The sequence below is a fragment of the Myotis brandtii genome, unplaced genomic scaffold (genome assembly GCF_000412655.1).
Source record: "Myotis brandtii unplaced genomic scaffold, ASM41265v1 scaffold274, whole genome shotgun sequence".
Classification (NCBI taxonomy): domain Eukaryota; kingdom Metazoa; phylum Chordata; class Mammalia; order Chiroptera; family Vespertilionidae; genus Myotis; species Myotis brandtii.
The window spans coordinates 5317313-5343417 of NW_005360425.1; the positions used below are offsets into that span (position 1 = coordinate 5317313).

Consider the following 26105-nt stretch of genomic DNA (forward strand, 5'->3'; position numbering starts at 1 on the left):
ATATAATTTTTTAAATTGATTTCAGAGAGGAAGGGGGAGAGAAATAGTAACATCAATGATGAGAAGGAATCATTAATTGGCTTCCGCCTGCATGCCCTCCACTGGGGATTAAGCCCACAATCTGGGCATGTGCCCTTGACCGGAATCTAACCTGGGACCCTTCAGTCTGCAGGCTGACGCTTTATTTTTTTAAATATATTTTATTGATTTTTTACAGAGAGGAAGGGAGAGGGATAGAGAGTTAGAAACATCGATGAGAGAGAAACATCGATCAGCTGCCTCCTGCACGCCCCCTACTGGGGATGTGCCCGTAACCCAGGTACATGCCCTTGACCGGAATTGAACCCTGGACCCTTCAGTCCGCAGGCCGACGCTCTATCTACTGAGCCACACCGGTTAGGGCTAAAATGAAAGTATTTAAATCAGTTTTCATTGAGTTATACAGGTCCATAAAATGAGTGGCTTGGACTAGATCTCAGGTATTTTTCAGCTTTGAAGTTTTAGCATAGATTTTAAAAAGTAGTGATGGAATAAAATGCAGTGAAAACTGCTGTCTGCTCATGCATTAATTCATGAGAATAAAAGCCACTGAGATAGTTGTCATAACTAACTTTATTACTCATTTAATCCTCACAACTTTATGATGTAAGTATATCTTCTTCACTTTGCAAATGATGAAACTGAGGCAGAAGGAGGTGCAGTGACTAGCCTAAGGTTAGTTTGTGAACAGAACACCCCAGCATTCAAGTTGAGGCAGTCTGGCTCAGGAGCACATGCTCCTAATCACTGTATCATGCTGCTCTCACATGATACAGAGTTTGAAGTGTTTCATTTCTGATGGAACCAATACTCTCTTCATCAACCAATAAAATGTCTGAAAAAGCCCAGTATATAGTTATCTAAACTACATATTTCACATGCCTCATGGTCGGAAACAGCCACAATATCTTGGTCCACATCTTTGTCCATATTTTAGGCCCAGATCTATAATAACCATCCAACCTTCTCATTTTTGAAGTTGAAGCCTTGCTAGTGTTACCAATGTTTTTCAAGGGTGTGAGTGTGGCCAGTGAATGTGTAGGAAAAGTGCTAGAGTGAGGTAGGATTTATATTCAGGAATAACCCTTTTGCTAAGTAAAGATTTGGTTGCCAGGTATTTTTTTCTGTTCCCCTAACGCCCCCAACTGCTTCTGGTGAGAGAGGTCCTCTGTTGCCATGCAGTTACCTCAAACATGAAGAAGTCATTCCTAATTAATATTCCAGCAGGCAAGCTTGGGGAATAGTGAGGGTAAAGGGAATGACACTTTGCCTCAGAATAATAGGGACCCAGTTCCTGCCAAGAACCTCAGATATAGATTGGGGGTCACTCTGGTATGAGGGAATGCATAGAGGTCGGGTAAGTACCAATGTGTCTTTTAATCATGGGAAACACTCAGGCCCCCATTACCTTTGCTTCAGGCTGAGTAAGTACCCTGCTTAGCAGGCTCTGCCTCCATCAAGTCCATTTCCAATTGCCCCATCTTGGCTAATTATCAGCAGCAGAAGTTACATTTTGTATTTTACAGTTTACAAAGTACTTTAACTTTCATTGCCTCATTTGATCTTCACAACAAACCTGTGAAGCAGGTTTTACAGATGAAGAGAAGTTCAGAAAGGTCCAGAGTATAGTAGCAGAGCTGGCACCTGTATCAAGGTCAGCCAACTTTCTATGCACCTTAGGAGAGAATGGCAACTTAGGGAAGTCTGTGTCCTTTTGGGGGTAGATAGCAGTAATTTCTAACCTCTGAGATCAAAATCATTAGGGGAGGCTTAAAAACAAACAGATGCACAGACCTTATTATCAGATGTAACATAGAATCTTCAAGTCTGGGTACCCAGTGTATGAATTTTGGGCAAAAAAGTCCCACAGTAAATGCTGACGTGCAACTAAGGTTCAAAATCACTTGTACTTAAGTTCTTCTAAATGTATCAGAATAGCCTGATGAAGTGTCATATCCATCAAAGCAAACAACTATTGCCTTGGAGAAAACAAATTTAAGATTTGGTTCCTGCTCTCCAGGAATTCCTAATATGTCTGGGATAAGATGTACATAGGCAGAGACTCAATACCATAAGGCATGTCTACCAAAGTCTAAGACCTGAGTAGTCCCAACAAAAGAGGCAGGATGGTGAAGGGGGCATACAGAGAGACAAACACAGTGTGTGAAAGGTTAGTAGATCCTTTCAGGAAACCTATTTGGTTTGGCAATGGGAAGCATTTTGGGCAAATGTAGGAAAGGACATAGAAAGCAGATTGGGTCAGTGAGGTAATCAAGTTTGGCCAGAGCAAAGCATTCATGGAGTAAGATGTGTGGGAAATAAACTTCTGAGGTAGGCAGAGGTTATATTGTGGAGGGCTTTTCCTGACAAAGTGAGGATCTTCAAATTAACCCTGGATAGTGGGAAGACATTGGGATTTTATAACAGATAATGTACAAAAAAGAAAAATAAAGCAGAATAATGTAATCAGGTATTTTACAAAGATAAGTCCAGTGGACTTGTGAAAGTTTGGAATGGGGGAAGGGGAGCAGAGAGCAGTCAGGAAACTAATAAAGTCAGGTGTGAGGTGATAAGGTTACTGAACAAAGGTGGGTAGTTTTAAGAATGGTAAGTTGGGATCAAATTCTAGAAACAAACATGGGAGAATTTACAGGATTGAGTGACTTTCACTTGTAAAGCACTTTAGCAAAGTGGTTTCTAGAACCAAATTTCCTGGGCTCAAATCTTTGTGTTTTGTAAAAAACTTTCTTACTGGGTGTTTGAGAGAGAAACATCAATTTGTTGTTCCACTAATTTGTGCACTCATTGGTTAATGTTTGTATGTGCCCTGACCGGGGATTGAACCCATAACCTTGGTGTATCAGGATGATGCTCTCACCAACTGAGCTATCCTGCCAGGACCTGGACTCAAATCTTGATTCTGCCACTTCCCTGTGTAATCACAGGCAATAACCTTTGTGCCTTTTTCTTTTTAACCTGTAAAATGAGGCTTATAGTAGTAATACATGCCCCAGAGATGTGAGGATTAAATGAATTTGCATAAATTACTTAGAATGTTGCCTGGCACAATAAATAGCTAGGAGGAAGCTAGTACGATGATGGTTCCATGGGTAGCACTCTTAGTATCACAGCTGTCTGGCATGTTCTCTGCTTTCAGAGTGTGACGTGTTGGCGAGCCAAGTTTATGGAGGCCTTTTTTTCCCATGTTCTACGTGGAACCATTGATGTGTCTTCTGACAGGCGTCTTTGTGACCAGCGCTTCTCACCTCTTCTGCATAGCTCCCGCCATGTCCGGCAGCTCACCATCTGCAACATGCTGCAGGGTGCAACTGAGCTGGTGGCTGAGCCAAACCGCAGGGTTCTGGAGACCCTGGCCAGTTCCCTGCACACCCTCAAATTTCGCCACCTGCTATTCTCTGATGTGGCTGCTCAGCAATCACTTCGACAGCTGTTGCATCAGCTTATTCACCATGGGGCTGTCAACCAGGTGTCACTATACTCCTGGCCTGTGCCTGAGTCAGCCCTTTTCATCCTTATCCTCACCATGAGTGCTGGCTTCTGGCAGCCAGGCCCTGGTGGCCCTCCCTGTCGCCTCTGTGGAGAGGCCTCCCGAGGCCGGGCCCCATCCCGAGATGAAAGCTCCCTCCTGCTGGGCTCACGCAGGCCTCGCAGGGATGCTGCTGAGCGATGCGCTGCAGCCCTGATGGCTTCCCGTCGGAAGAGCGAAGCCAAGCAGATGGCCAGAGCCCCACCCACCACTCGGGTTACACGCCGGAGCACACAGGAGAGCCTGAGAGCAGGTGGGATAGACCGTAAGAGGGAGCTGCACCCTCCAGCCACCTCCAATGAGGCTCCTGGCACCAAGCAGCCACCCTCTGCTCCAGCCACCTCCTCTGCCTCTCCTTCTTCTTCCACATCCGCATCCAAAAGGGCTCCAGCTAGCTCAACCCCACAGCCTAAGCCCTTAAAGCGTTTTAAGCGAGCCACAGGGAAAAAGGGTGCTCGCACTCGTCAGGGGTCTGGTGCAGAGTCTGAAGACCTGTATGACTTTGTTTTCATTGTGGCTGGTGAGAAAGAAGATGGGGAAGAGATGGAGATTGGGGAAGTGGCTTGTGGAGCTTTGGATGGGTCAGATCCCAGCTGCCTGGGGCTTCCAGCGCTGGAGGCCTCCCAACGATTCCGCAGCATTTCCACCTTGGAGCTCTTCACAGTCCCACTCTCAACAGAGGCAGCTCTGACACTGTGCCACCTGCTGAGCTCCTGGGTGTCTCTGGAAAGCCTCACACTATCCTATAATGGTGAGTGCCCCAGAGGGCCAGGGTTTGGGTCTTCCAGCAGCACATGTATGCCCAATCCTATGGAGGAATACCTGGGGTATGTGGCCCTGCCTGCCTCACAGGGAGGCAGAAGGCATATAGCGTGGCAGGCTGTTGGTGTTAGGGAAGAACATGGGGTCTGCAGGCATGCTTAGTAGTTGGAAGGGTTCCTGAGGGGCAATGAGAACCTGAAAAATGAGTACATTTTAGATATGGTAGGTCAAGGGCCAGTGGGAATAATGTATGCAAGCCCAGCCGCACTGAAGCTGGATCCCACTAGGCATATAAAAGCAGCTGTACAGACAAGGAAGCGTGGGACTTTTTTCTTTTTTAAATCCTCACTCCAAGATATTTTTTCAGAGAGAGTGGAGGGGGAGATAAATATTGATGTGAGATACACATCAACCGGTTGCATCCTGCCTGCAACCCAGTGGGGGGGGGGGTTGGTGGGAGGGGAAGGTAACCCACAAATCAGGTACATTTCCTTGACCACAAATTGAACCTGCAACCTTTCCATATGCAGGCAGGCAGTCTAACCACCTAGACACACCAGCCAGGGCAGAGGTGTGTGGCATTTTATCAGACCAGCAACCTGCAAAGCAATTCTTTCCTACCTGGTTGTGCCCAGCTAGGCAAAGTTAATTCTGGCTAAATTTAGCAATTTGCCTAGTTTGCCGAGCATTGCTAGAGAAAATCATACAACTATGTATATTGGTGCTACTGTAGTTACCAACCTTAGATAAATCCTGTGTTTGCAACATCAGCTCTCATTCTGCCACTTCCAAACCTTTACCCCCTTCCTTTCTTACTAGTAGGTGACCTTACCTCCTACTTCAGATAAAACAGACACCACCACACATAAACCCTTTCAATTTATTAGCCAGCCTACAAACTCCTCCACCACAGTGGAAGAGATAACCATCCTGTCTAATGCTCTTTTTTTTTTGGTGCCCTTGGCCAGAATCGAACCTGGGACCCTTCAGTCTGCAGGCTGACGCTCTATCCACTGAGCCAAACCAGCCAGGGCTAAAGCTAACTCTTGTCTGTCTGTGCTCTGGACCCATACCCTCTCACCTTCTTAGGAAAGCTTGTTTCTTCATATTAAGAGCTTTCATATACTGCTTAGTATGTGCCAAGCATACTTTAAGTATTCCCATTATGTTAATTTAATCCTTACAACAACCCTGTGAGGTTAAGTGACTTGCCCAGGATACCTAGGTAGTACACTGTAGAGCCAGGATTGAAACCCACACAACCAACCTGGCTCCAGAGTCCATGCTTTTAAACCACTACTTAATGTTGTCTCCCTTCTCTCCACTGTCCCTCCCCCACCATTTAAACATTCAGTTGGGTATTTACCAAAATCTACCACCACCACCTCTCTATCCCATATTAACTAGACCTATTTTCTCTTGCCCTTCACAACCTCAAGAGTCACCTGTTTCCTCTCACAGCCCATCCAGTCTTGCTTGCATACCCACGATATATCAAAGATCTGTCAGCAAGGTCTTCCTTTGTTGCTAAATTAAATATATACCTTTCAGTCCTCACATTAGTTCTTGGCAGCATTTGCCATTAAGCAGTGTTCCTCATGAAATATTCTCATTCCCACTTCCTCAAAACCCTTTTCTCTGGATGTTTCTCTCTTTCCTAATGGTCAGAGCTCTCCCACTTTACACACTTCCTGGACAATTCTGTCCATTCCCTTGGTTTCAAAGGCCAACTATGCTGAAGACCGCCCCTGTTCTAACATTAGTTCAGATCTTTCTTTTAAGCTCCAGACATATTCATCCAACTGATTACTAGATATCATTTCATAAACCACAAGCTCCCCAACCTGAATGTATCTTCTTCCCTCTATGATGCCCCCCTTCTCTTAATGGACATCACAGTTGACTCAGTTGCTGAAAAAGAAACCGGCATTATTTCTTACTCCAAATATATTTGGTTACCAGGTCCTATCTTTACAGTCTATTTCTCAAATCCATTTATTCCTCTCCACATCCTTAATTCAGAGTATTATTGCTTCTCACCTGGATTCATCACTTCAGCAGTTCCTCCTGAGTCCATACTCACCATGCAATCCACTGTCTATGCTGAAGTCCAAGCATTTTTTTCTCAAAAACTTAAATCATTTTTTAATTTAAAAACCTTTCAGTGGTTTCCTGTCACCATATATCTTAATTTTGCTTACAGGGTCATCTTGTTTTCACCACTGCTTACCTCTATCTTGAACATTTTACCCCCATACACCAGCCACTTTGATTTCTCAGTTCTTAGAACCTGCCACTCTTCTTCAGGCCTTATATATATACCAGGTTCTCTGTGCCACTGTAACTCTTCTCCCTCCATTTAGCCTATCTCCTTTATGTTCTTTATTGAAAAGAATGTTTTTTAAAAATTTTTTGAGGGATATATAGAGAGAAACATCAATGGGCTGTCTCCTGCATGCTCCCTACTGGGGGTCAAGCTCAGAAACCAGGCATTTGCCGATTGGAAATCAAACCAGTGACCTTTTGATTCATGGGTTGATGCTCAACCACTGAGCCACACCGACCAAGCTCCTTTGTTTTTTAGGACTCAGCTGGAAATCTTTATTGATGTAAGCTGAACTGGGTCTTACGTACGCATCCTTTGTACTTCCACAGTACTCTACTTACCCAGTTCCCATCATGTTTTTTGTTATCAGGCTATAGAGGCAGGAACAAGATCTGTTGCTCACTACTGTCTTAGCAAAAAACCCCTACCTTATTGCTCTAGCCGGTTTGGCTCAGTGGATAGAGCATCAGCTTGCAGACTGAAGGGTCCCAGGTTCGATTCAGGTCTAGGGCATGTACCTCAGTTGCAGGCTCCTCCCCAGTCCAGGCCCTGGTCAGGGCGCGTGCAGGAGGCAACCAATCGATGTGTTACCTCTCACATTGATATTTCTGTCTTTCTCTCTCTCTCTAAAAAAAAAAAAAAAATCAATGGCAAAATATCCTCAAGTGAAGACTTAAAAACAAAATAAAACCCTACCTTATTTACCAAGTTCTGGTTTAGTTGAATGAAATAAGCAAGCAGATTCCACGGAATTATTTGCTTTGTGGCATTAAGCAACTTTTCTAACCTTCTGGATCCTACTCCTTTCTGTGGGATGTGTTTATCCTTTTTTGCCCCATTCCCACCAAATAAATTTTTAAAGTGGTCCCTATTGGATCATTGTCTTTGGTTCTCAGATGTTTCCCATGACTTGCAGAAAAAGTCCAGAGACCTCTGCTGCTGTCTAGGTCTATCATACAGCTGGCAGCTACATGCTGCCCCACCATATCCTGTCTTGTTTTATGACTGCCTGACTGATGCTTGAAGGCATAACCCAGTACAGTAGACATCAGTTTGCTGGTTACCTGAGGAAAAAAGCAAGATAGCATAGTTGAGACAAGTGATTTTAAATAATCTGACCCAAAGTTCAAGATTTTATAGTTATCAATAGGAATATTTGGAGTTGTCTCTGAATGCTACCCTTACTGACACTCCCACATGACTCTTTCCTGCCATAGGCCTGGGCTCTAACATCTTTCGCCTGCTGGACAGCCTGCGGGCCCTGTCAGGCCAGGCTGGATGCCGCCTCCGTGCCCTGCATCTCAGTGACCTGTTCTCACCACTGCCCATCCTGGAGCTGACACGTGCCATTGTGCGAGCCCTGCCCCTGCTGCGGGTCCTCTCTATTCGTGTTGATCACCCCAGCCAAAGGGACAACCCTGCTGTGCCAGGGAATGCAGGGCCCCCTAGCCACATAATTGGGGATGAAGAGCTACCAGGTGAAGCACTGTGTGTGTGTCTGTCTCTACACAAATGTGCAGGTGCATTTGTGTGGGGAAGGTGGGAAGATCTCAAATTCAGCCCTGCCACCTGGCTTATCTGGAATATTCCCTTTATCCTGCTGTTCTTAAGGGCCCAGACTACAAACCTAATAAGGAGTGACCATGGCAGATCAGCCTCCAGAAAAGGGGTCTGAACCAAGAACAATTGTTAAACTAAATTAGGTCCTCCTGCTGTATGTATATTCCCTGAACTTCTGTATGTCTCCTATCCCACCACTCTGCATACTTTGTTATATTTGCTTGTCCAATTAGTCTAGTCTTCCTGGACTAAAAGCTCCATGAAGATAACGACTAGATTTCATATGTACTGCTCTATTCCCAGAACCTAAGACAGTGCCTAACACAGCCGTGGGCAAACTACGGCCCGCGGGCCGGATCCGGCCCGTTTGAAATGAATAAAACTAAAAAAAAAAAAAAAAAAAGACCGTACCCTTTTATGTAATGATGTTTACTTTGAATTTATATTAGTTCACACAAACACTCCATCCATGCTTTTGTTCCGGCCCTCCGGTCCAGTTTAAGAACCCATTGTGGCCCTCGAGTCAAAAAGTTTGCCCACCCCTGGCCTAACATATAGTATAGGCACTCATGGACAAGTACACATATGACTTTAGTGAATCCCTTAAGGTCAGAATAGGACCTGCTATGCGGGTGAAGTAGATGGCCAGCTGAAATCTTTCCTTACCATATCCAGAAAACTGCCTGGAACAGCTGGAGATGGGGTTTCCACGGGGAGCCCAGTCAGCCCCACTGCTCTGCTCTGTACTGAAGGCCTCAGGTTCTCTGCAGCAGCTGTCCCTGGATAGCACCACCTTTGCCTCTCCCCAGGATTTTGGGCTTGTGTTGCAGACACTCAAAGGTAAGAACCAGAGTGGTAAAGGAGGGCAGACGGAACCTTGCATTATTTGTTGGAAAAGCTAATAAGGCCCATGGCCTGTGCCCCCATCCAGAGTACAACCTAGCCCTGAAGAGACTGAGCTTCCACGACATGAATCTGGCTGACTGTCAGAGCGAGGTGCTCTTTTTGCTACAGAATCTGACTCTTCAAGGTAAGTTTTTTATCCAGAATCTGTGCATTCCTCAATGCTTATTGTGGCTCTGCCACTGTCTCACTGAGTGAGCCAGTTTCTATATTGGCCTTATGTCAACTATAATATTATAGAGCCTGCTTGGCCTTCTTTCTAAAAGATCCCAAACTCAACTCCTCCTATACTACACATGGAAAATTACTCCTAAAATTACTCTAAAAAGTGCCTCACCCAAAAGTTTTTACCTTTCAGTGGCTGACAGAAATGATGGTAGTGGAGAGATTAATGTGCTAACAGGCTCTCCTCATAGACTTGACTCCTGTTCCCCAGCCCTACAAAGAGGGCAGTCAATGGATAAGTGAAAGTGAATGGAGACTTTTGCCCATGCAGAGAACCTTCCTAAGTGAATATCTAGGCTTAATCTGTGGTTTGAATCTTGATTTAGTTCTAGTCTTATTGGGGGTCTTGGATAAATTCCTTTCTCTTTCTGGGCCTCTATAAAATGTTCACACCCTTTGCTAAGGCCAACTGGGGCAGGAGGGGCAGCACCAATCCTAATGCAGCCATCAGAATTTATTCTAATTTCTCTTGACAGAGATTACCTTCTCCTTCTGCCGTCTGTTTGAGAAGCGCCCGGCCCAATTTCTGCCTGAGATGGTTGCTGCTATGAAGGGCAACTCCACATTGAAGGGCCTCCGGCTGCCAGGGAATCGCCTGGGTGGGGGCAAGGCCCTGGGAATGGAGAGGGAAGAGAGGGGGGGGAGAAGCCAGTCTTTTGACCTAGAAACTCAGTGGGAGCATGGGGGGGGGGGTTAGAATATAGTTGTGTGCTGAGACTTCAGAAGGCTGGGCTCCTCCCCAGCCAGAAATAGGCTGGGATACCCTTATTCCCTATCCTGAGTGTTTACCAGCATTTCTCCCCTTCTCCCTAGGGAATGCTGGCCTGCTGGCCCTGGCAGATGTTTTCTCAGAGGATTCGTCCTCCTCTCTGTGTCAGCTGGACATCAGGTATACATTGGGGGAGGGGAGGAAACACAGGATAGAGCTGCAGGAGCACAGACCAGAGATTAGTTGCTTTCTGGGTGTCTAACCCATCTCATCCCTACCAGTTCCAACTGCATCAAGCCAGATGGGCTTCTGGAGTTCGCCAAGCGGCTGGAGCGCTGGGGCCGTGGAGCCTTTGGTCACCTGCGCCTCTTCCAGAACTGGCTGGACCAGGATGCAGTCACAGCCAGAGAAGCTATCCGGCGGCTCCGGGCTACCTGCCATGTGGTTAGCGACTCGTGGGACTCATCCCAGGCTTTCGCAGATTATGTCAGCACCATGTGATGGGGCCCCATGCCTCACAGGTCCGTGCTCAGTATCATCAGCTTGCAAGGGCTGAGGCATGGGCTGCCCAGAACTCCCAACCAATTCTGTCTTTCTCTTTCTGCCACCTTTTTCCCCTCTATTTTCCTTCTTCCCTTGCACTGAGGTTCTGGAGGCCTTGGTGGGGCCCAGCAAAGGCATTCCCAGAACTGGGTTTAGAGGCTTTGGGCCTCTTACTCAGCAACCTGAGAACCCTGAGCCAGGAGGTTACAGTGGTCATCAGTCACTGAGGACAGTCCCCCTCCCCCTGCTCCGGGGTTCTTGCTTTCCCACCTCAAGCAGGTACCCAAGCTTTAGAGAAATATAGGAGTGCCCACTACCAGGCCTCTTCTATGCTGGGCTCACCATGCTGCTCCCAGGCCTCAGTCCCTTTCATACCTTTATTCCTTTCTTTTTTTTAACCAAAAAAGTTTTTCTTATAAAATAAATTTTGGGCAAACATCATGCAGCCCTTCTTGATGATTTTTCTCCCAGAGAACAAAATCCAGCAGGGCCCTATGGGGCAAGGAGCCCCTCTCCCTGTCTCCTCCCTCTTAACAGCTGCACCCAGACTAGTTATCAGCGGAGGCCCCGCTGCTCTTCATGGGAACGCTGGTGGAAGACGAAGGTGATAGCAGTGGAGGCAGCATCCCAGGCAGCCTGGAGTACCTCATCCCTGAGCCCCCGCTTATCAGTGCTATGGTTCCATTGAGCGAGGTCTGAGGTGCAGTCAGAACCATCAGGGGGTGGCCTGATTTGGTGGTTGTTGACACAGCGGCGGCAGCGCAACCTGGGGGCAGAGGACAAAGCTGTCGTCACTGTACACCCCATCTATAAGCTATAAGGAAAATTCAGATAATGGCTACAAGGGCACTCCACCCACCTATCATGTGTGTCACTGAGGCTAGCCTCATCCAGGGTAAACAGCTCCTTCAGCTCGCCCAGAGAGAAGTGTCGTTCCACATCCTGCTCTTCATCCACCACACAACTACTCAGTGCCTTCTTGTGGCTCTGACGCTGAAAGATCTTCTCCTCGATGGTTCCCGCCTGGGGGAAGATTGGGGGAGGCAGGGAAGCAGGGCTGAGTCATCTCCATACATAGGGAGAAGGAAAAAACAGGGAATGAAACTATAGCCATCCAAGAGAAAGAAAGATAAATGAAAAGTAAGAACCCTGCAGCAATACCTCCGCTTAGCTAATCCCATTGTGTAGCCCAGTGGTCAGCAAACTCATTAGTCAACAGAGGCAAATATCAACAGTACAACGATTGAAATTTCTTTTGAGAGCCAAATTTTTTAAACTTAAACTATATAGGTAGGTACACTGTTATTAACTTAATTAGGGTATTCCTAAGCTGGCCTTTGCTAAAAACGTCCTCAATCTGAGGGGTCAACCTCAGCGAACGTACCCCACTTCTTCTAACGCCACTTCTTCAAAATAGACTCGCCCAGCCCTGACCGGTTTGGCTCAGCGGACAGAGTGTTGGCCTGCGGACTCAAGGGTCCCAGGTTCGATTCCGGTCAAGGGCATGTACCTTCGTTGCGGGCACATCCCCAGTGGGGAGTGTGCAGGAGGCAGCTGATCGATGTTTCTCTCTCATCGATGTTTCTAACTCTCTATCCCTCTCCCTTCTTCTCTGTAAAAAAATCAATAAAATATTAAAAAAAAAAAATAGACTCGCCCAGGCCAAAAACCGACTTCTGCGCATGGGCCACGAAGTTTCAATCACACAGTACGTGCGCGCCCGCACGTGGTATTTTGTGGAAGAGCCACACTCAAGAGGCCAAAGAGCCGCATGTGGCTCGCGAGCCACGGTTTGCCGACCACTGGCCTAGCCTATCTCTTGGGAATATGACTTGTGCAGGTCTGCCCATCCAGGATGTTTTCTGTACCAATGGAGGGTTTCAGGGCCTGGCTAAATTCCTTTAGGGTTAGCTGAGGTTTGTCTGTAGCAGCTTCACCAGACTTCCACACCAAGCCCAAGTCTCACCCAATAACTATCATTTGGGTATTATATGCCAGACCCTGTGCTGACACTAGGATACAAAGAAGAATCAAATATCCTTATTCTTGAACTCAGACTAGTGGGATAGACATATAAGCTACTTGGTACAATAGATTTCTGTACAGAATACCTAGTAGCCCACAAGAGGGATGGGCAAAATGGAATAGTGTTGAAAAGCTTGAAAGTAAAGATGATCCTCAAGCTGAATCTTAAAAAAGAGAGAGAGAGAGAGAGACTAGATCATTTAGAAGGGCAGAGAGAAGGGAAGGCATTCCTTGCATAGGAACAAAGGAATAAGCCTGGCCTATTGGAGGACTGAGGCGTTCAGCCTATCCAGATGACAGTGGAAGTATAGTAAAAGCTGGGACTGAGAAAGTCAGCAGAGTCTGTATTGGAGAAGCTTGGATGCCAGGCTGAAGAGCTTGACCTTGTCCTGAAAAAGCAAAATCAGAATTTTTTGAAAGCTCATTCTGAAAAAAGTATGTAAAGAATGGGTTAGGATAAGACCAAAGGCAAAGAATTAGGAAGCTGCTTGCAATATCCAAGTAAGAGATTACTGTGACTTTAGCATGGGATGGAGAGGAAAGTTAAATTAAAAAAAAATTCAAGAGTTTAAAATCAATGGTAATTGGAATCTGATTGTTAGGAGACAGAATAGTCTAGTAGGATAATACCCAGATTTGGGTTGAGTGGCCAATGGAACCATTAAATGACAAAATTCAGAAGGGGAGCATGTTTCATCATAATGTATATGAAGTACTTGTAAGATATTCAGGTGGAGCCCTAGCCCATTTGGCTCAGTGGATAGAGCATGGCCTGCGGACCAAAGGGTCCCAGGTATGATTCCAGTCAAGGGCACATACCTTGGTTGCAGGCTCCTCCCCAGCCCAGGCCCTGGTCAGGGCTCATGCAGGAGGCAACCAATCGATGTGTTTCTCTCACATCAGTGTTTCTCTCTGTCTTTCCCTCTCTCTTTCACTCTCCCTAAAAAATAATGGAAAAATATTCTTAGGTGAGGATTAACAAAAACAAACAAACAAACAAAAAATATTCAGGTGGAAATATACAGTAGGTGATGGATACATGGGGCTAGAACTCAGGTAAGAGATCCGGGCTAGCCCTGGCTGGCTTGGCTCAGTGGATGGAGTGTCGGCCTGTGGACTGAAGGGTCCCAGGTTCGATTCTAGCCAAGGGCACATGCCTGGGTTTCGGGCTCGATCCCCAGTAGGGGGTGTGCAGGAGGCAGCCAATCAATAATTCTCTCTCATCATTGATGTTTCTCTCTCTCCCCTCTCCCTTCCTCTCTGAAATCAATAAAGAAATATATATATATTTTTAAAAGATTTATGGAAGAGTGCAAAAGGCAAGGGGAAGAATTCAAGCTTCATAGCCTACATTTTTTTTCTGTGAAGTAGGACAAGGTCTCTGCAGAAGAATGAGAGACAGGGTTAAGAAGGAAACTTGAGGGCAGTAGTGAAGGCTTAAAGTGGTTGTTGAAAGAAAATGAGATATGGCCCAGCCAAAATGGTGAATGTGATTAGTGGCAGTGCCCATCTGTAAGTGCAAATTTATCTGGTGTAAAAGCTGAGAACAGCTGTACCAAGTGAAGTAGGTATTAGGGAAGGAGTTCCTAAAAGGATACACAATAAGGATCAGGCCGAACAGAAAAGGAAGTAAAGCCAGATTTGAGGACTGGGGTCAGGGTACTAGGGACGTTAGGTTGAAGCAGATGTAGGAGGTATAAGAAAGCTGGAAGGACAGGAAGTGATAGCTGTTAACTAAAGTTTGGGGTACTATGTAAAGTTTCAGTATTGTTTAAGTTCCACAGTGTAGCCTTTAGAGTAATTAAAATTGGGGGAGGTCAAGGAAACATGAAGGCCAGAATGCTGGATAACTGCATGGTCCTTGAAGTCCACCAGGATGATAGCTGGATTGGGAAAGAAATAAAGATTGAGCTGGTATCTAAAAATCATTAATGAATTATGAAAATAGCAGGAGGTAGATGACTGTTGTAAGGAAAAGAGAAATCAAACTAGACAACTTGAGCTTCAAAAGAACTATAGGATGGATGGTCTGAGTGATCACTGAGAACTTGGAGAATGCCAATACCTCTTTTTAATACCATGGGACATGGAGTATAAGAAGACTACAAGGCCACATCGGAGAGTAGAAATCAGGTATGAAGGAAAGTAGGTGTCCTGTGAAAAGGATGGGGCCACAGGGGAGTTTGTTAACTACTGAACACAGGTATCCAGAGAGCATTGTAAAGAAGGGTTTGAAGGAATGGGGTGGAGAGAACAGAAGAATAAAAGGCTCCTGGCTAAGCCCATAGCTAAGGCCACTGCTAGAAGCAGAAGGCCCAAAGAGTGGCACTAAAAAATAACCCAAGATGGTCCTAAAGGTCTTATTCCATCCTTACAGACAGCAGGCGATAGATATAGCAGGTCTTCTTTTGACCATCACGCCAGACCCGAGCCATAGCTTGTTCATCATTAGCCGGGTTCCAGTCAGGGTCAAACATGACCAGACGGTTAGCCCCAATGAGATTGAGGCCACAGCCCCCCGCTTTGCTGCTCAGCATGAAGACAAAGTCAGGACTCTGGAAAGAGAGGAAGCAGAAAAGAACCTTTCGCAGCCTGAACTAGAATCCTCCTCAGCCCAGTCAACTGTTCTCTCACACATCTATATTCTTAGGCTCAGACCAATTGTGAGGATCACCAGTTTGCATACCATCCAACTTCCTAGCCCACAGAGTCAGTTCCCAGCCCAGCCATCACTAACCAGCCTAACCCTACCACACCCACCAGAAAAAAAATCCAGGAAGACACTAGAGCGCAGCCCCCTTATAGCTTCTCTATCAACCCTGATCCTGATGTTACTACATTGGTGGTGTGGGGGCAAGGGTTGTGCATTTACCGATGGACTGTTGAAGCGTTCTACAACCTTGGCTCGCTTCTTAATGGACATGGTGCCATCCAAGCGGACATACAAATACCTAAAAGGAAATCCAAAGATCAAAACCCAAGAAAGAAGCAGAGTTTCTTGGAGCCAGAATTACAAAGGGACTACACTAACCATACTTGAGGCTGTTTCATGCACAGCCTGAGGCCCCACACTCACAAAGGGAGGGGCAAGGGCTAGGAGCCAGGATTCTGTTCTGTGGGAACACCTAAAAGACCAGGGGCTATTCTGCTTGGGGAGGCACTTTGGCAGCCTAGTTAGGCTCTTCCCTACCTTCGGGCCCGGCACAGCTTCTCAAAGAGGTCCAGGGTCTGGGTGTAATTGGACACCAGCACTACTTTATCACTGCTGCGGCTTCGGGTCACTGCCAGGATGTAGTCAAGGACCAGCATTTTACCTGGGGAGATGAACTATTAGTCCCCAGTGTGTCAGCCCAATGGCCCAAAATTCTTACTCTTGATATCCTGCCTTGAGACAAGATAGGTTTAGAATATAGAGACAATCCCCCACCCTTCATCCTAGAGAAGCCAAAACAACAACAACAACAAACGGTAGGAAAGGGCTCACCTGACAGCTGGGGCTCTAGAACCTTGGAGCTATAACCAGGGGGGAATACGTCCAAGGCACCTTCAAAGCCATCCTCTTCTTCCACACACTTGTCATAGATGAGAGCTGGATCTGGTAAAAAAATAAAAATTAAAAATTAAAAAAAAGCCAGCTACATTGCTTTCAGAAATTTCCACTTCAGTTCTCATTAGAAAGAACTCCTCTAGAAAGAAGCCTATCCAAATGACCTTCAGCACCAGATTTGCTTGGTCCCAAATTCCAGTGTGTAGTCAGTGCCACCTGGGAGAATGAATGGATAACCTGGCTCACCAGTGTGCTCTCCCAACAAAAAGGAAGCTATACCAGAGACAGTACATTTGTTATTTTTATTCCTGTCTGACATTTTGTGTGCACATGTGTGCATGAACACACACACACACAGTCCTATATACCCCAAGCATCAAGCATAGGCTGGGCAGAGGATAAGCTGAAGTTTTCAAAGCAAAGGGTCTGGTTGACAAAGTAAACAATGTAGGGCTCATGCCTTGGGAATCACATATGGCCTCTATGAGGACTCTGAGGACAAGTATGAGTGAAGGTGGCTGGATCGCCTGCGGGAGCCTACCCTCCTCGCTCACTCTCACAGAAGATCTCTGAGGAGCATGGACCCAACTCACGATTACAAAGCTTCTTTAGTGAGGTGATGGAAGACAGGGAAGATACACTCATCTTGCCCTCACGCAACTCCTCTGCTGGCTTGGCCTGTCTCAGAAACCTCTGGTATAATTCAGTCTGAAGCGGTGTCAACCTGAAAAAAAGGCAGCTGGGTCAGTGAGAAAGGCTGAACCATACTTGGGCCCTCTGAGGACAACTTGAAAACTGGGCTTTTACTCTCTCCACACCCCTAAGTTGAGTTCAGTACCTACAACAAACCACCTGCTCAATCTTCACAGGCAGATACTTAGACAGGATATCAGATGTCCTCCTTATCAGGCACCTAGAGAGAACAAGATAAAAAGGTAGCTGCTGGTAAAACCACTAAAAAAACTACTGGAATAAAAATTACCACCTAAAGGACCAAAAATGACTCTCTTGTACTATTAAATGTCAGAGACCCATCAGTCCTAGGGCAAAGATATCTATACCGGGGTCGCAGTCATGGGAACGGAGACCCTTACAGTCTAGCTTTAACTGACAACTCTTTCTCTTCCCCTTCAAAAGGTTAGCTGGTCTTCAAGAAGAGGCCAAGGCCTCCCATTGTGTCTAGTGCTCTGATAGGGAAAGCAAGCTGCAAACCACTAAGTCCTTAGGGAAGTTTCTGCATTTGCCCAATTGCTCTTGTCAAATGACCCAAGGCTCGATGAAATTAAGCCCACACCTCCTAGCAGACCAGGAAGAACAGGGATCAGGCACCTAAGCAGCAGGTCCCGACATACTGTCTCCTTCCTGCCATCTAAAATTGGGAGGGAGAGGTGGCAATTGGGAAGAACAGGACTCTTCAGGATGTAAATCATCAAGTGTATGTATCTATAACAGGAGTCCAGAATGTACCTGCCCTCCTGTGCTATGTGGGCCCCATAGAAAAAGCCATCTCAGTCTGGAAGCCACACCCATTCATCAGATCTACCCCTACCTATGAGGCCTGGGAAGGTAAGCGTGGTTCTTTAGGTTTGAGATCAAATGGTAAGAAGCTTCTGAAATACTAACAGTGTTCTGAGGGATATTTTGCTCAGGAAATCCAACAGCATCAGAAAAGAGCTTCCTCAGCAGGTTGCTAAGCAGACCAAAACCAGACCACAGGACTGAGGCCAGGAAGAAAGCAGGGACTTGGCCTGCAAGACCCTCTATTTTATTCAGTAGTTATAGTGAGAACACAGATCCCACTCCCTTCCTAGAATCCCAGCCTTCATAGGTCAAGGTCCCAAAAGATAGGCCTTGGATGGCTTAGGGGGCAACTCTGATGACCTCAGTTGGGGGAACCCAAATGAAGTGCTGCCTTCTAGTCCCACCCTGCCATTACCTATTCACAATGCTGGTGAGCTCCCGCAGTCGCTCCTCTCCTAGCTGCCTATCTGCCTCACTGGCAGCTGCATCTCTACCTTTCAAAATTGGCAACTCAAAATGCTTCTTGAACTCATGGGCAGTTCCTAGACGCAGAAGAGAAGGGGAAATTAAAGAATGTAGAAAAAGAATTATTTCCCACTGCTAGTAATGGCAGACTTCTTTGTTACAGACCAACCTTCCTGCCAAGACCAACAAAGCTAAACAAATTACAGGCAATTTGTTTGAATGAACCGGAGAGCTACCAAAACATAGAAGACTTAAAAGGCCAAATAGTGAGATAGTAGATTAAAATACAAACATGTAACTAATCACATTAACTATAAATGGACAAAATAATCCAATAAAAAGACATTCCAGCCTGGCCAGTGTGGCTCAGTGGTTGATGTTGACCCATGCACCCAGAGGTAACTGGTTAGATTCTGGGTCAGGGCACATGCCTGGGTTGCAGGCTCCATCCCCAGTATGGAGTGTGCAAGAGGCAGCCCATTGATGTCTCTCTCTCATCGATATTTCTATTTCTTCCTTCCTCTCTCTAAAAAATCAATAAAAACACACATATTTTTAAAAAAGAAAATCCAATTATCAGATTGGATTTTTTTTTAGAGCACCCACCTATATACTGTTTGTAAGAGATAAAGGTGCATGTATTAGTACAATGAAGTTCATGCCACAGTGTGGACAAACCTTGAAAACATTACATTAAGTAAAATAAGCCAAAGACAAAAGTTCAGATATTATAGGATTCCACTGATATGAAATATCCAGAATAGGTAAATCCTTACAGACAGAAAGCAGATTGGTGGCTGTCGGGGTCAGGGGTAAAGGGGAAACAGAAAGTAACTGCTTAATGGGTATATGATTTTCTTTTGGCCAGAAATTAAAAAAACAAAACAAAAAACCAACATCTCCAAATAGCCAATGACTATATTAAAAGATATCTAACTTTATTCAACATTAGGCAGATGGAATGAGATATTACTAAACACCAACAAAATGACTAAAATTATTTATTTATTTAATTTGTTAATCCTCACTTGAGGATATTTTTCAATGGCTCTTCAGGAAGGGAGAGGGGAGGAAGGAGGGAGAGAGAGAGAAACAGAGACAGAAAAACATCAATGTGAGAGAGACACATCGACTGGTCGCATCCCGCATGCACCCAACTGGGGGTGGGGATGGAACCCACAACCCAGGTATGTGCCCTTGACTGGAAATTGAACCCTCGACCCTTCAGTGCACAGGCCAAAGCTCTAACCACTGATAAACACCTGCCAGGGCGACTAACATTTTTGAAAATTTTAAAGATAAATATTGGTGATACAGAGCCATGGTTAACAAACTACAGCCATGGGCCAGCCACCTGTTTCTGTAAATGAAGTTTTATTAGACTACAGCCATGCCCATTATGGCTGCTTTCACTCTACAATGGCAGAACTGAGTAACTGTGACAGAGTTTGCTTGTGAGCCTAAAACACTATCTAGCCCTTTAAGAAAAAAAATTGCTGACCCATGATATAGAGTAGACACTGGAATTCTCATACTCTGCTGGTACAATCACTTAAAGTGATTATAGAGCTGAACACATGCATAACATATGACCCAGCAATTCCACACTTAGGACAGAGAAATGCATATTATGCTGAGGTAAAAACATGTGCAAGAATGTCCATAGCATCATTATTAAAAGAATAAAAAAACTGGAAATAAAAATTGTCTATCAATAGTAAAAGAAATAAATCATGGTATATTCACTAAAGGGAATAGTATACAAAAATGAAAAACTACAACTACAGGCAACAACATGGATGATTTCTCATAAATATAATGAACAGAAGAAACCAGATGCAAAGGAATATATACTGTATGACTCCATTTATATATATAAAGTTTAAGAATATTTCTGGGGAGAAAAAAGTAGTGATTAGAAGGGGGTGGGAGAGTGCCTCTGAGATGGGAGGGCTGCTGAGATAGTGATAGTAGCTGATCTGGTGGTGGTCACTCCAATATGTTCTTTGTGAAAATCTTGCTGCTCAGCTGGTTCTCACCTTAAGTGATTTTCCTAAGCACTGTCAAGTTGGGGTGACACTAAAAAACCGTTCCACAGATATCTAAGTGCAGGAACTTCCCAAATGGTGGTTACTGGGGCAGGGGAGAGTGAAAAATAGGGAGCTATTGTTTAATGGGTAGAGTTTCAGCTTTGCAAGATAAAAAAAGTTCTGGAGATAGATGGTAGTGATGGTTGCACAACAATGTGAATATACTTAATGACACTTAATTGTACACTAAAAAATGGTTTTTAAAAAAAGAAAGAAGCTGCCCAAGACTGTCTGCTCTGAGGTCAAAGCTCTCGTGAGGTAACAAAAATATCTGGAGATATTATTTCCATCCACAGTTCATAGTGACCCCATGCTCTGCAAAGAGCCTGCCACCTCTGCCAGAGGAAAATAGCCAGAGTGGGGAAATCCCAGCCACAGCAACCAGACAAAAAGAAATAAAAGGCATCCAAATTGGAAAAGAAGAAGTAAAACTGTCATTATTTGCAGATAACATGATACCATAGAGAGAACCCTAAAGATCCCACCAAAAAAACTACTAGAACTGATAAATGCATTCAGTAAAATAGCAGGATACAAAATATTCAGAAATTGGTTGCATTTTCATACATCAATAATGAACTAACAGAAAGAAAAACTAAAAAAAAAATCCCATTTACAATTGCACCAAAAACATAAAATACCTAGGAATAAATTTAATGGAAGCATATACCATACACATGGATACCCAAAGCAATCTATAGTTTCAACAAAATCCCTATCAAAATTCCAATGGTGTTTTTATAGAACTAGAACAAGTAATCCAAAAATTTATATGGAACCACAAAAGACCCTAAATAGCCACAGCAATAAAAAAAAAACAAAGTTGGAGGGATCACAAGATTATAATAATCAAAACAGCATGGTACTAGAATAAAAAACAGACACAGATCAATGGAAAAGAACAAAGTGCCCAGAAATAAACCCACACCTGTACAGTTAACTAATACATGACAAAGGAGGCAAGACTATACAATGGGATAAAAATAGTATATTCAATAAATGGTTTTGGGAAAATTGGACAGATACATGAAAAAAAATGAAACTAGACCATCTTTTTACACCATATACAAGAATAAACTAAAAATGGATTAAAGACTTAAATGTCAGACTCAACACCATAGAACTCCTAGAAGAAAACATAGGCAGTAAAGTCTGACATTTCTCTTAGCAATATTTTTCTGATATATCTCCTCAGGCAAGGAAAACTGAAGAAATAATAAATAGGACTATATCAAATTAAAAAGTTCTTCTGCACAGCAAAGGAAACTATCAACAAAACAAAAAGATGACCTACTGAATGGGAGAAGATATTTGCCAATGATATATCAGATAAGGGGTTAATATCCAAAATTTATAAAGAACAAACCAATAAAACAATCCAACTAAAAATGGGTAAAGGACCTGAATGGATACTTCTCCAAAGAGGACATACATGGCCAATAGACATATGAAAAGATGCTCAATGTCACTAAGTATTCAAAGAAATGCAAATTAAAACCACAGTGAGAGACCTGGCCAGGTGGCTAAGCTGGTTGAAGCATAGTTCCATACACCAAAAGGTTGTGGGTTCAATCCCCTGTTGGGGCACATACAGGAGGGAACCAATCGATGTTTCTCTCTCCATCAATGTTTCTCTCTCTCCCTTCCTCTCTCTAAAATCAATTTTTAAAAAGATCCTGGCCTGCCCTGACCGGTTTGGCTCAGTGGATAGAGTGTCGGCCTACGGACTGAAGGGTCCCAGGTTCGATTCCGGTCAAGGGCATGTGCCTTGGTTGCGGGCACATCCCCACTGGGGGGTGTGCAGGAGGCAGCTGATCGATGTTACTCTCTCATCGATGTTTCTAACTCTCTATCCCTCTCCCTTCCTCTCTGTAAAAAATCAATAAAATATATTTCTAAAAAAGATCCTCCAGTGAGGATTAAAAATAAAAACAAAACAAAACCACGATGAGCTATCACCTCAAACCTGTCACAATAGCTATCATAAAAAAATCAGCAAGTGTTGGCAAGGATGTGAAGAAAAAGGAACCCTTATGCAACATTTTTGGGAATGCATATGTTGCAGCTACTACGAGTAGTATGGTTGGAGGTTCCTCAAAATATTAAAAACAAGATTGCCTTTTGATCCAGCAATTCCATTTCTGGGTATATATCCAAAGAAACCCAAATCTAATTTGAAAAGATATATGCACCCCTATGTTCACTGAAGCATTATTTACAATAGATAAGATATGGAAATGCCCTAAGTGCCCATCAGCAGAGGAGTAGATAAAAAAGTGTTGATAACAGCCCTAACCAGTTTGGCTCAGTGGATAGAACGTCAGCCTGCAGACTGAAGGGTCCCAGGTTCGATTCTGGTCAAGGGCATGTACCTTAGTTGCAGGCACATACCCAGTAGGGGGTGTGCAGGAGGCAGCTGATTGATGTTTCTAACTCTCTATCCCTCTCCCTTCCTCTCTGTAAAAAATCAATAAAAATATATATATTTTTAAAAGTGTTGATACATATATACTATGGACTATTACTCAGCCATAAAAAAAGAATGAAATCTTGCCCTGGCTGGTGGCTCAGTTGGTTGGAGCATCATCTTGGACACCAAAAGGTCACAGGTTTGATTCCCAGTCAAGGCATATACCTAGATTGCAAGTTTGATCTCTGGTCAAGGTGCACATGGGGGGCAGCCGATCCACGTTTCTCTCAAACAAAAAATAAACAAAAACAATGAAATCTGCCTTGGCTGGTTTGGCTCAGTGGATAGAGCGTCGGTCTGCGGACTGAAGGGTCCCGGGTTCGATTCCGGTCAAGGGCACATGCCTGAGTTGTGGGCTCGATCCCCAGTAAGGGGCATGCGGGAGGCAGCCAATCAATGATTCTCTCATCATTGATGTTTCTATCCCTCTGTCCCCTCTCTCCCTTCCTCTCTGAAATCAATAAAAATATATTTAAAAAAAAACAAAAAACAATGAAATCTTGCCCTAGCCAGTTTGGGTCAGTGAATAGAGCATCGGCCTGCGGATTAAAGGGTCCTGAGTTCGATACCCAGTCAAGGGCACGTACCTTAGTTGCAGCCTCATTCCCCGACCCGGTCTGAGCATGCAGGAAGCAACCAATGGATGTGTCTTTCTCACATCCATGTTTCTCTCTCCTCCCTACCCTCCACTCCTTCTAAAAAATAAAAAATAAAATAATAATAATTATTATTATTATTATTATGGCCAGAATGGACCTTGCTGAGTTGCTTGGCAGAGCCAAGGTCTCCCTGACAAGAGAAGTCCTCCTACAAGTACTAGCATTCTCTTTTCTCTCCTCAGCTAGAGTTACAGGTAAGACTCCTCTCCAGTGTAGCAAACAAGGCTGGATTCTTACCCAGTATGCCTGAATTAACAAAATGTACCAAGCTGAAATACTCAAGGAGATCATTCTGGATGGGAGTCCCGGAGATGAGCACCCGCCGGCTGGTGTTCAAGCTGTCCAGGGCCTGGTAAGTCTGATTCTCAGAGTTCTTGAGTCTGTGTCCCTACAAGGAAATTCTCACTTAGGCCTGGGCACAATATGGCATCCCTAATAGGAGCAAAGTCTTGTGTAGAGAATCCAATCTCTGGCCATCAGTCCACAGCACCTCACCCTCCTCGGAGTTCCAAAAAGTGCTTACTCCCTCTTTTGACAGATTGATATCATGGGCTCTCCTCTCATTTGCCTCCTCCAAAGCAGCATGCTCTATACTCAGCATTCCCCAGGGACTGACACAGACCTTGGAGGGAGTTCTCAGTGAGGAGACTCTGACAGACTTTCTCCTACCACCCAGACCGCTGAGAGTCAAGTACCTCATCACATATGACCAGACCAACACTCCCTTTCTGGAGGACTCCAACATGAAGGCGGAATGTCTCGTAGGAAATGATGAGGATGGGAGAAGGCACTCTGGCTCCACGCTGGTTCATGAATCCTTCTACAACAGAAAAGGTGTCAAGGAACAAATCTTAAAATATCTTTTAAAAAAAAAAGTTTGATAGCTGTTAAATTCAGCCTGGAAATAACTATTTCAACTATTTTCCATAGAATTCTCTTCTCTGCCACCCCTCATTGCCCTCAACCCTGGCCATCAGTAAGCATTCACATAAGAAAGGAATACAATGCCCAGCTGGTGTGGCTCAGTGGTTGAGGGTCGACCCAGGAACCAAGAGGTCACTGGTTCAAGTCCTGGACAGGGCACATACACGGGTTGCAGGCTTGATCCCCAGTAGGGGACATGCAGGAAGCAACCGATCAATGAGGTTTCTCTCATCAGTGTTTCTATATCTCTATCCCTCTCCCTTCCTCTCTCTCTAAATATCAAGAAAAACATATAAAAAAGAAAAGAGTAGTTTGTGTAGAAGAGTAGTTTGTGTAAAGACTCCATACCTAGCTTTTTATCTATCTCGTCCTTAGAGCCTCCATCGATGGCCAGAGGTTGAATCCTCCCTCCAAGCCATTTCCCAACTTCATTGTACCAGTTCTTCACCAGGCTGGAGGGCGACACCACCACTGCCTTGTCAATTTCTGGCTTGCACTCTGGACTCTGGCGCAAAAGCGTCCACATCAACGTGATACACTGCAGTGTCTTGCCCAGGCCCATCTCATCAGCCATAATGCAGCCATGGCTGCCGGGGATGCGCCGACTGGTGACACAATCCCACAGGAACTTCACTCCCTGGGGAAGAACAGCACTCAGCCCACTTTGGCATCCACACTGCTGCTGTCCTAAAGATGGCAGCCTCAAGCTCAGACCCTAGCCCATAACTCATTTCCCCACTTACCGCCCCCCACCCCACCCCACTTACCTCTCTCTGATGAGGCCGCAAGACCTTACTGAGAATAGGATCAACAACCACATGGACAGGGAGTTTTTCCCTGAGAAAATACAGCAAAAAAAACATGGAGCTCAGACATAGGAAAGGGCATGCCCTAAGGAAGCTGTGTCCTGCTGATCCAGAAGCCACAGAGGCAGCTGCCTAAAAAAGGACCTTCTTGGCCTAGTAATCAAACCATAGTAAATTCCTGCCCCGGGGAAATTTAGGTAAGAGGGATGGGCTCTCTATGTTATCACCTCAACCCCGCCTGCTCCTGCGTGAGGAATCCCCACCTTGGTCATGTCCTCATGCTCTCGCCTAGGCACTCTCCTTCCCCACCACTCTCCGGATGGCACAGCAGTCATGACAGCACTCTGAACACATATGCCCGTCCCCAGGGATCAGAACTGCTCAAGAAATACCAACACACATACTTGTCAAGCTTCAGCTGGTCATGGGCGCTCAGCGGGGGAGGTTCATACAGAACCAAGGCACCTTCTTCCAGGGGGTCATGGAGGGCCCGGCGGACCCCAGCCCGTTTGAGGCCCAATGCCCGAGAGCCCAGCGGACCTAGAAACCAACAATCTGTTAACTAAGCCTCTATGTTGAGGAGCTCCAGCAGGCCCAGCTCAAATTCCTATCCTTCACCAACCTTTCCTAAGCCTCCATATGACCCTCTCTCCCAGAACCTCTCCAAATAGAGTTTTGGCACTGCTACCTGACCGTATCCCAGTCTGCCTCAGATCAGAGTCTCTATTATTTTAGTTTGCCATTCAACTACAAACCTCAGAAGGGCCAGGTCTTGTTCATCTCAACTCAAGTCAATCCTGGAAAGGTCTAAAACCCTGAAAGGGCCTTTCAAGACTTAGAGCTCTTGAGAGTTGGCCTCCTCTCTCCCAGCCCCAGTGCACAATGCTATGCTCTATATAGGACAAGGAAAACTTTGTAGAACCTAAGCCTCCAACAGAGTCAACCTCATAAAGATGCCATTGAACTCACTTGGACTAAATGAAA

The 26105-nt window shown here is 45.0% G+C and overlaps 2 protein-coding genes across 2 annotated transcripts in view; one reads left to right on the forward strand and one right to left on the reverse strand.

The window, feature by feature from the left end:
* The window catches only part of LRRC41 (leucine rich repeat containing 41), a 24573-nt gene extending 13518 nt beyond the window's left edge, over window positions 1–11055 (forward strand). Inside the window, exons 5-11 of the mRNA XM_014541500.1 lie at window positions 3197–4337; window positions 7892–8152; window positions 8910–9074; window positions 9166–9264; window positions 9839–9961; window positions 10176–10251; window positions 10353–11055. Of these exons, the coding sequence (XP_014396986.1) occupies window positions 3197–4337; window positions 7892–8152; window positions 8910–9074; window positions 9166–9264; window positions 9839–9961; window positions 10176–10251; window positions 10353–10572 (2085 nt within the window). The 3' untranslated portion in view covers window positions 10573–11055. The remainder of the gene's footprint in view (window positions 1–3196; window positions 4338–7891; window positions 8153–8909; window positions 9075–9165; window positions 9265–9838; window positions 9962–10175; window positions 10252–10352) is intronic.
* RAD54L (RAD54-like (S. cerevisiae)) overlaps window positions 10676–26105 on the reverse strand; it is a 22451-nt gene continuing 7021 nt past the window's right edge. Inside the window, exons 5-18 of the mRNA XM_005868659.2 lie at window positions 25526–25661; window positions 25083–25152; window positions 24664–24952; window positions 24087–24211; window positions 23629–23779; window positions 18123–18249; window positions 17025–17099; window positions 16780–16910; window positions 16124–16234; window positions 15830–15953; window positions 15512–15590; window positions 15015–15194; window positions 11474–11637; window positions 10676–11380 (exon numbers count right to left, since the gene is read on the reverse strand). Coding sequence (XP_005868721.1) covers window positions 11170–11380; window positions 11474–11637; window positions 15015–15194; window positions 15512–15590; window positions 15830–15953; window positions 16124–16234; window positions 16780–16910; window positions 17025–17099; window positions 18123–18249; window positions 23629–23779; window positions 24087–24211; window positions 24664–24952; window positions 25083–25152; window positions 25526–25661 — 1973 coding nt within the window. The 3' untranslated portion in view covers window positions 10676–11169. The remainder of the gene's footprint in view (window positions 11381–11473; window positions 11638–15014; window positions 15195–15511; window positions 15591–15829; window positions 15954–16123; window positions 16235–16779; window positions 16911–17024; window positions 17100–18122; window positions 18250–23628; window positions 23780–24086; window positions 24212–24663; window positions 24953–25082; window positions 25153–25525; window positions 25662–26105) is intronic.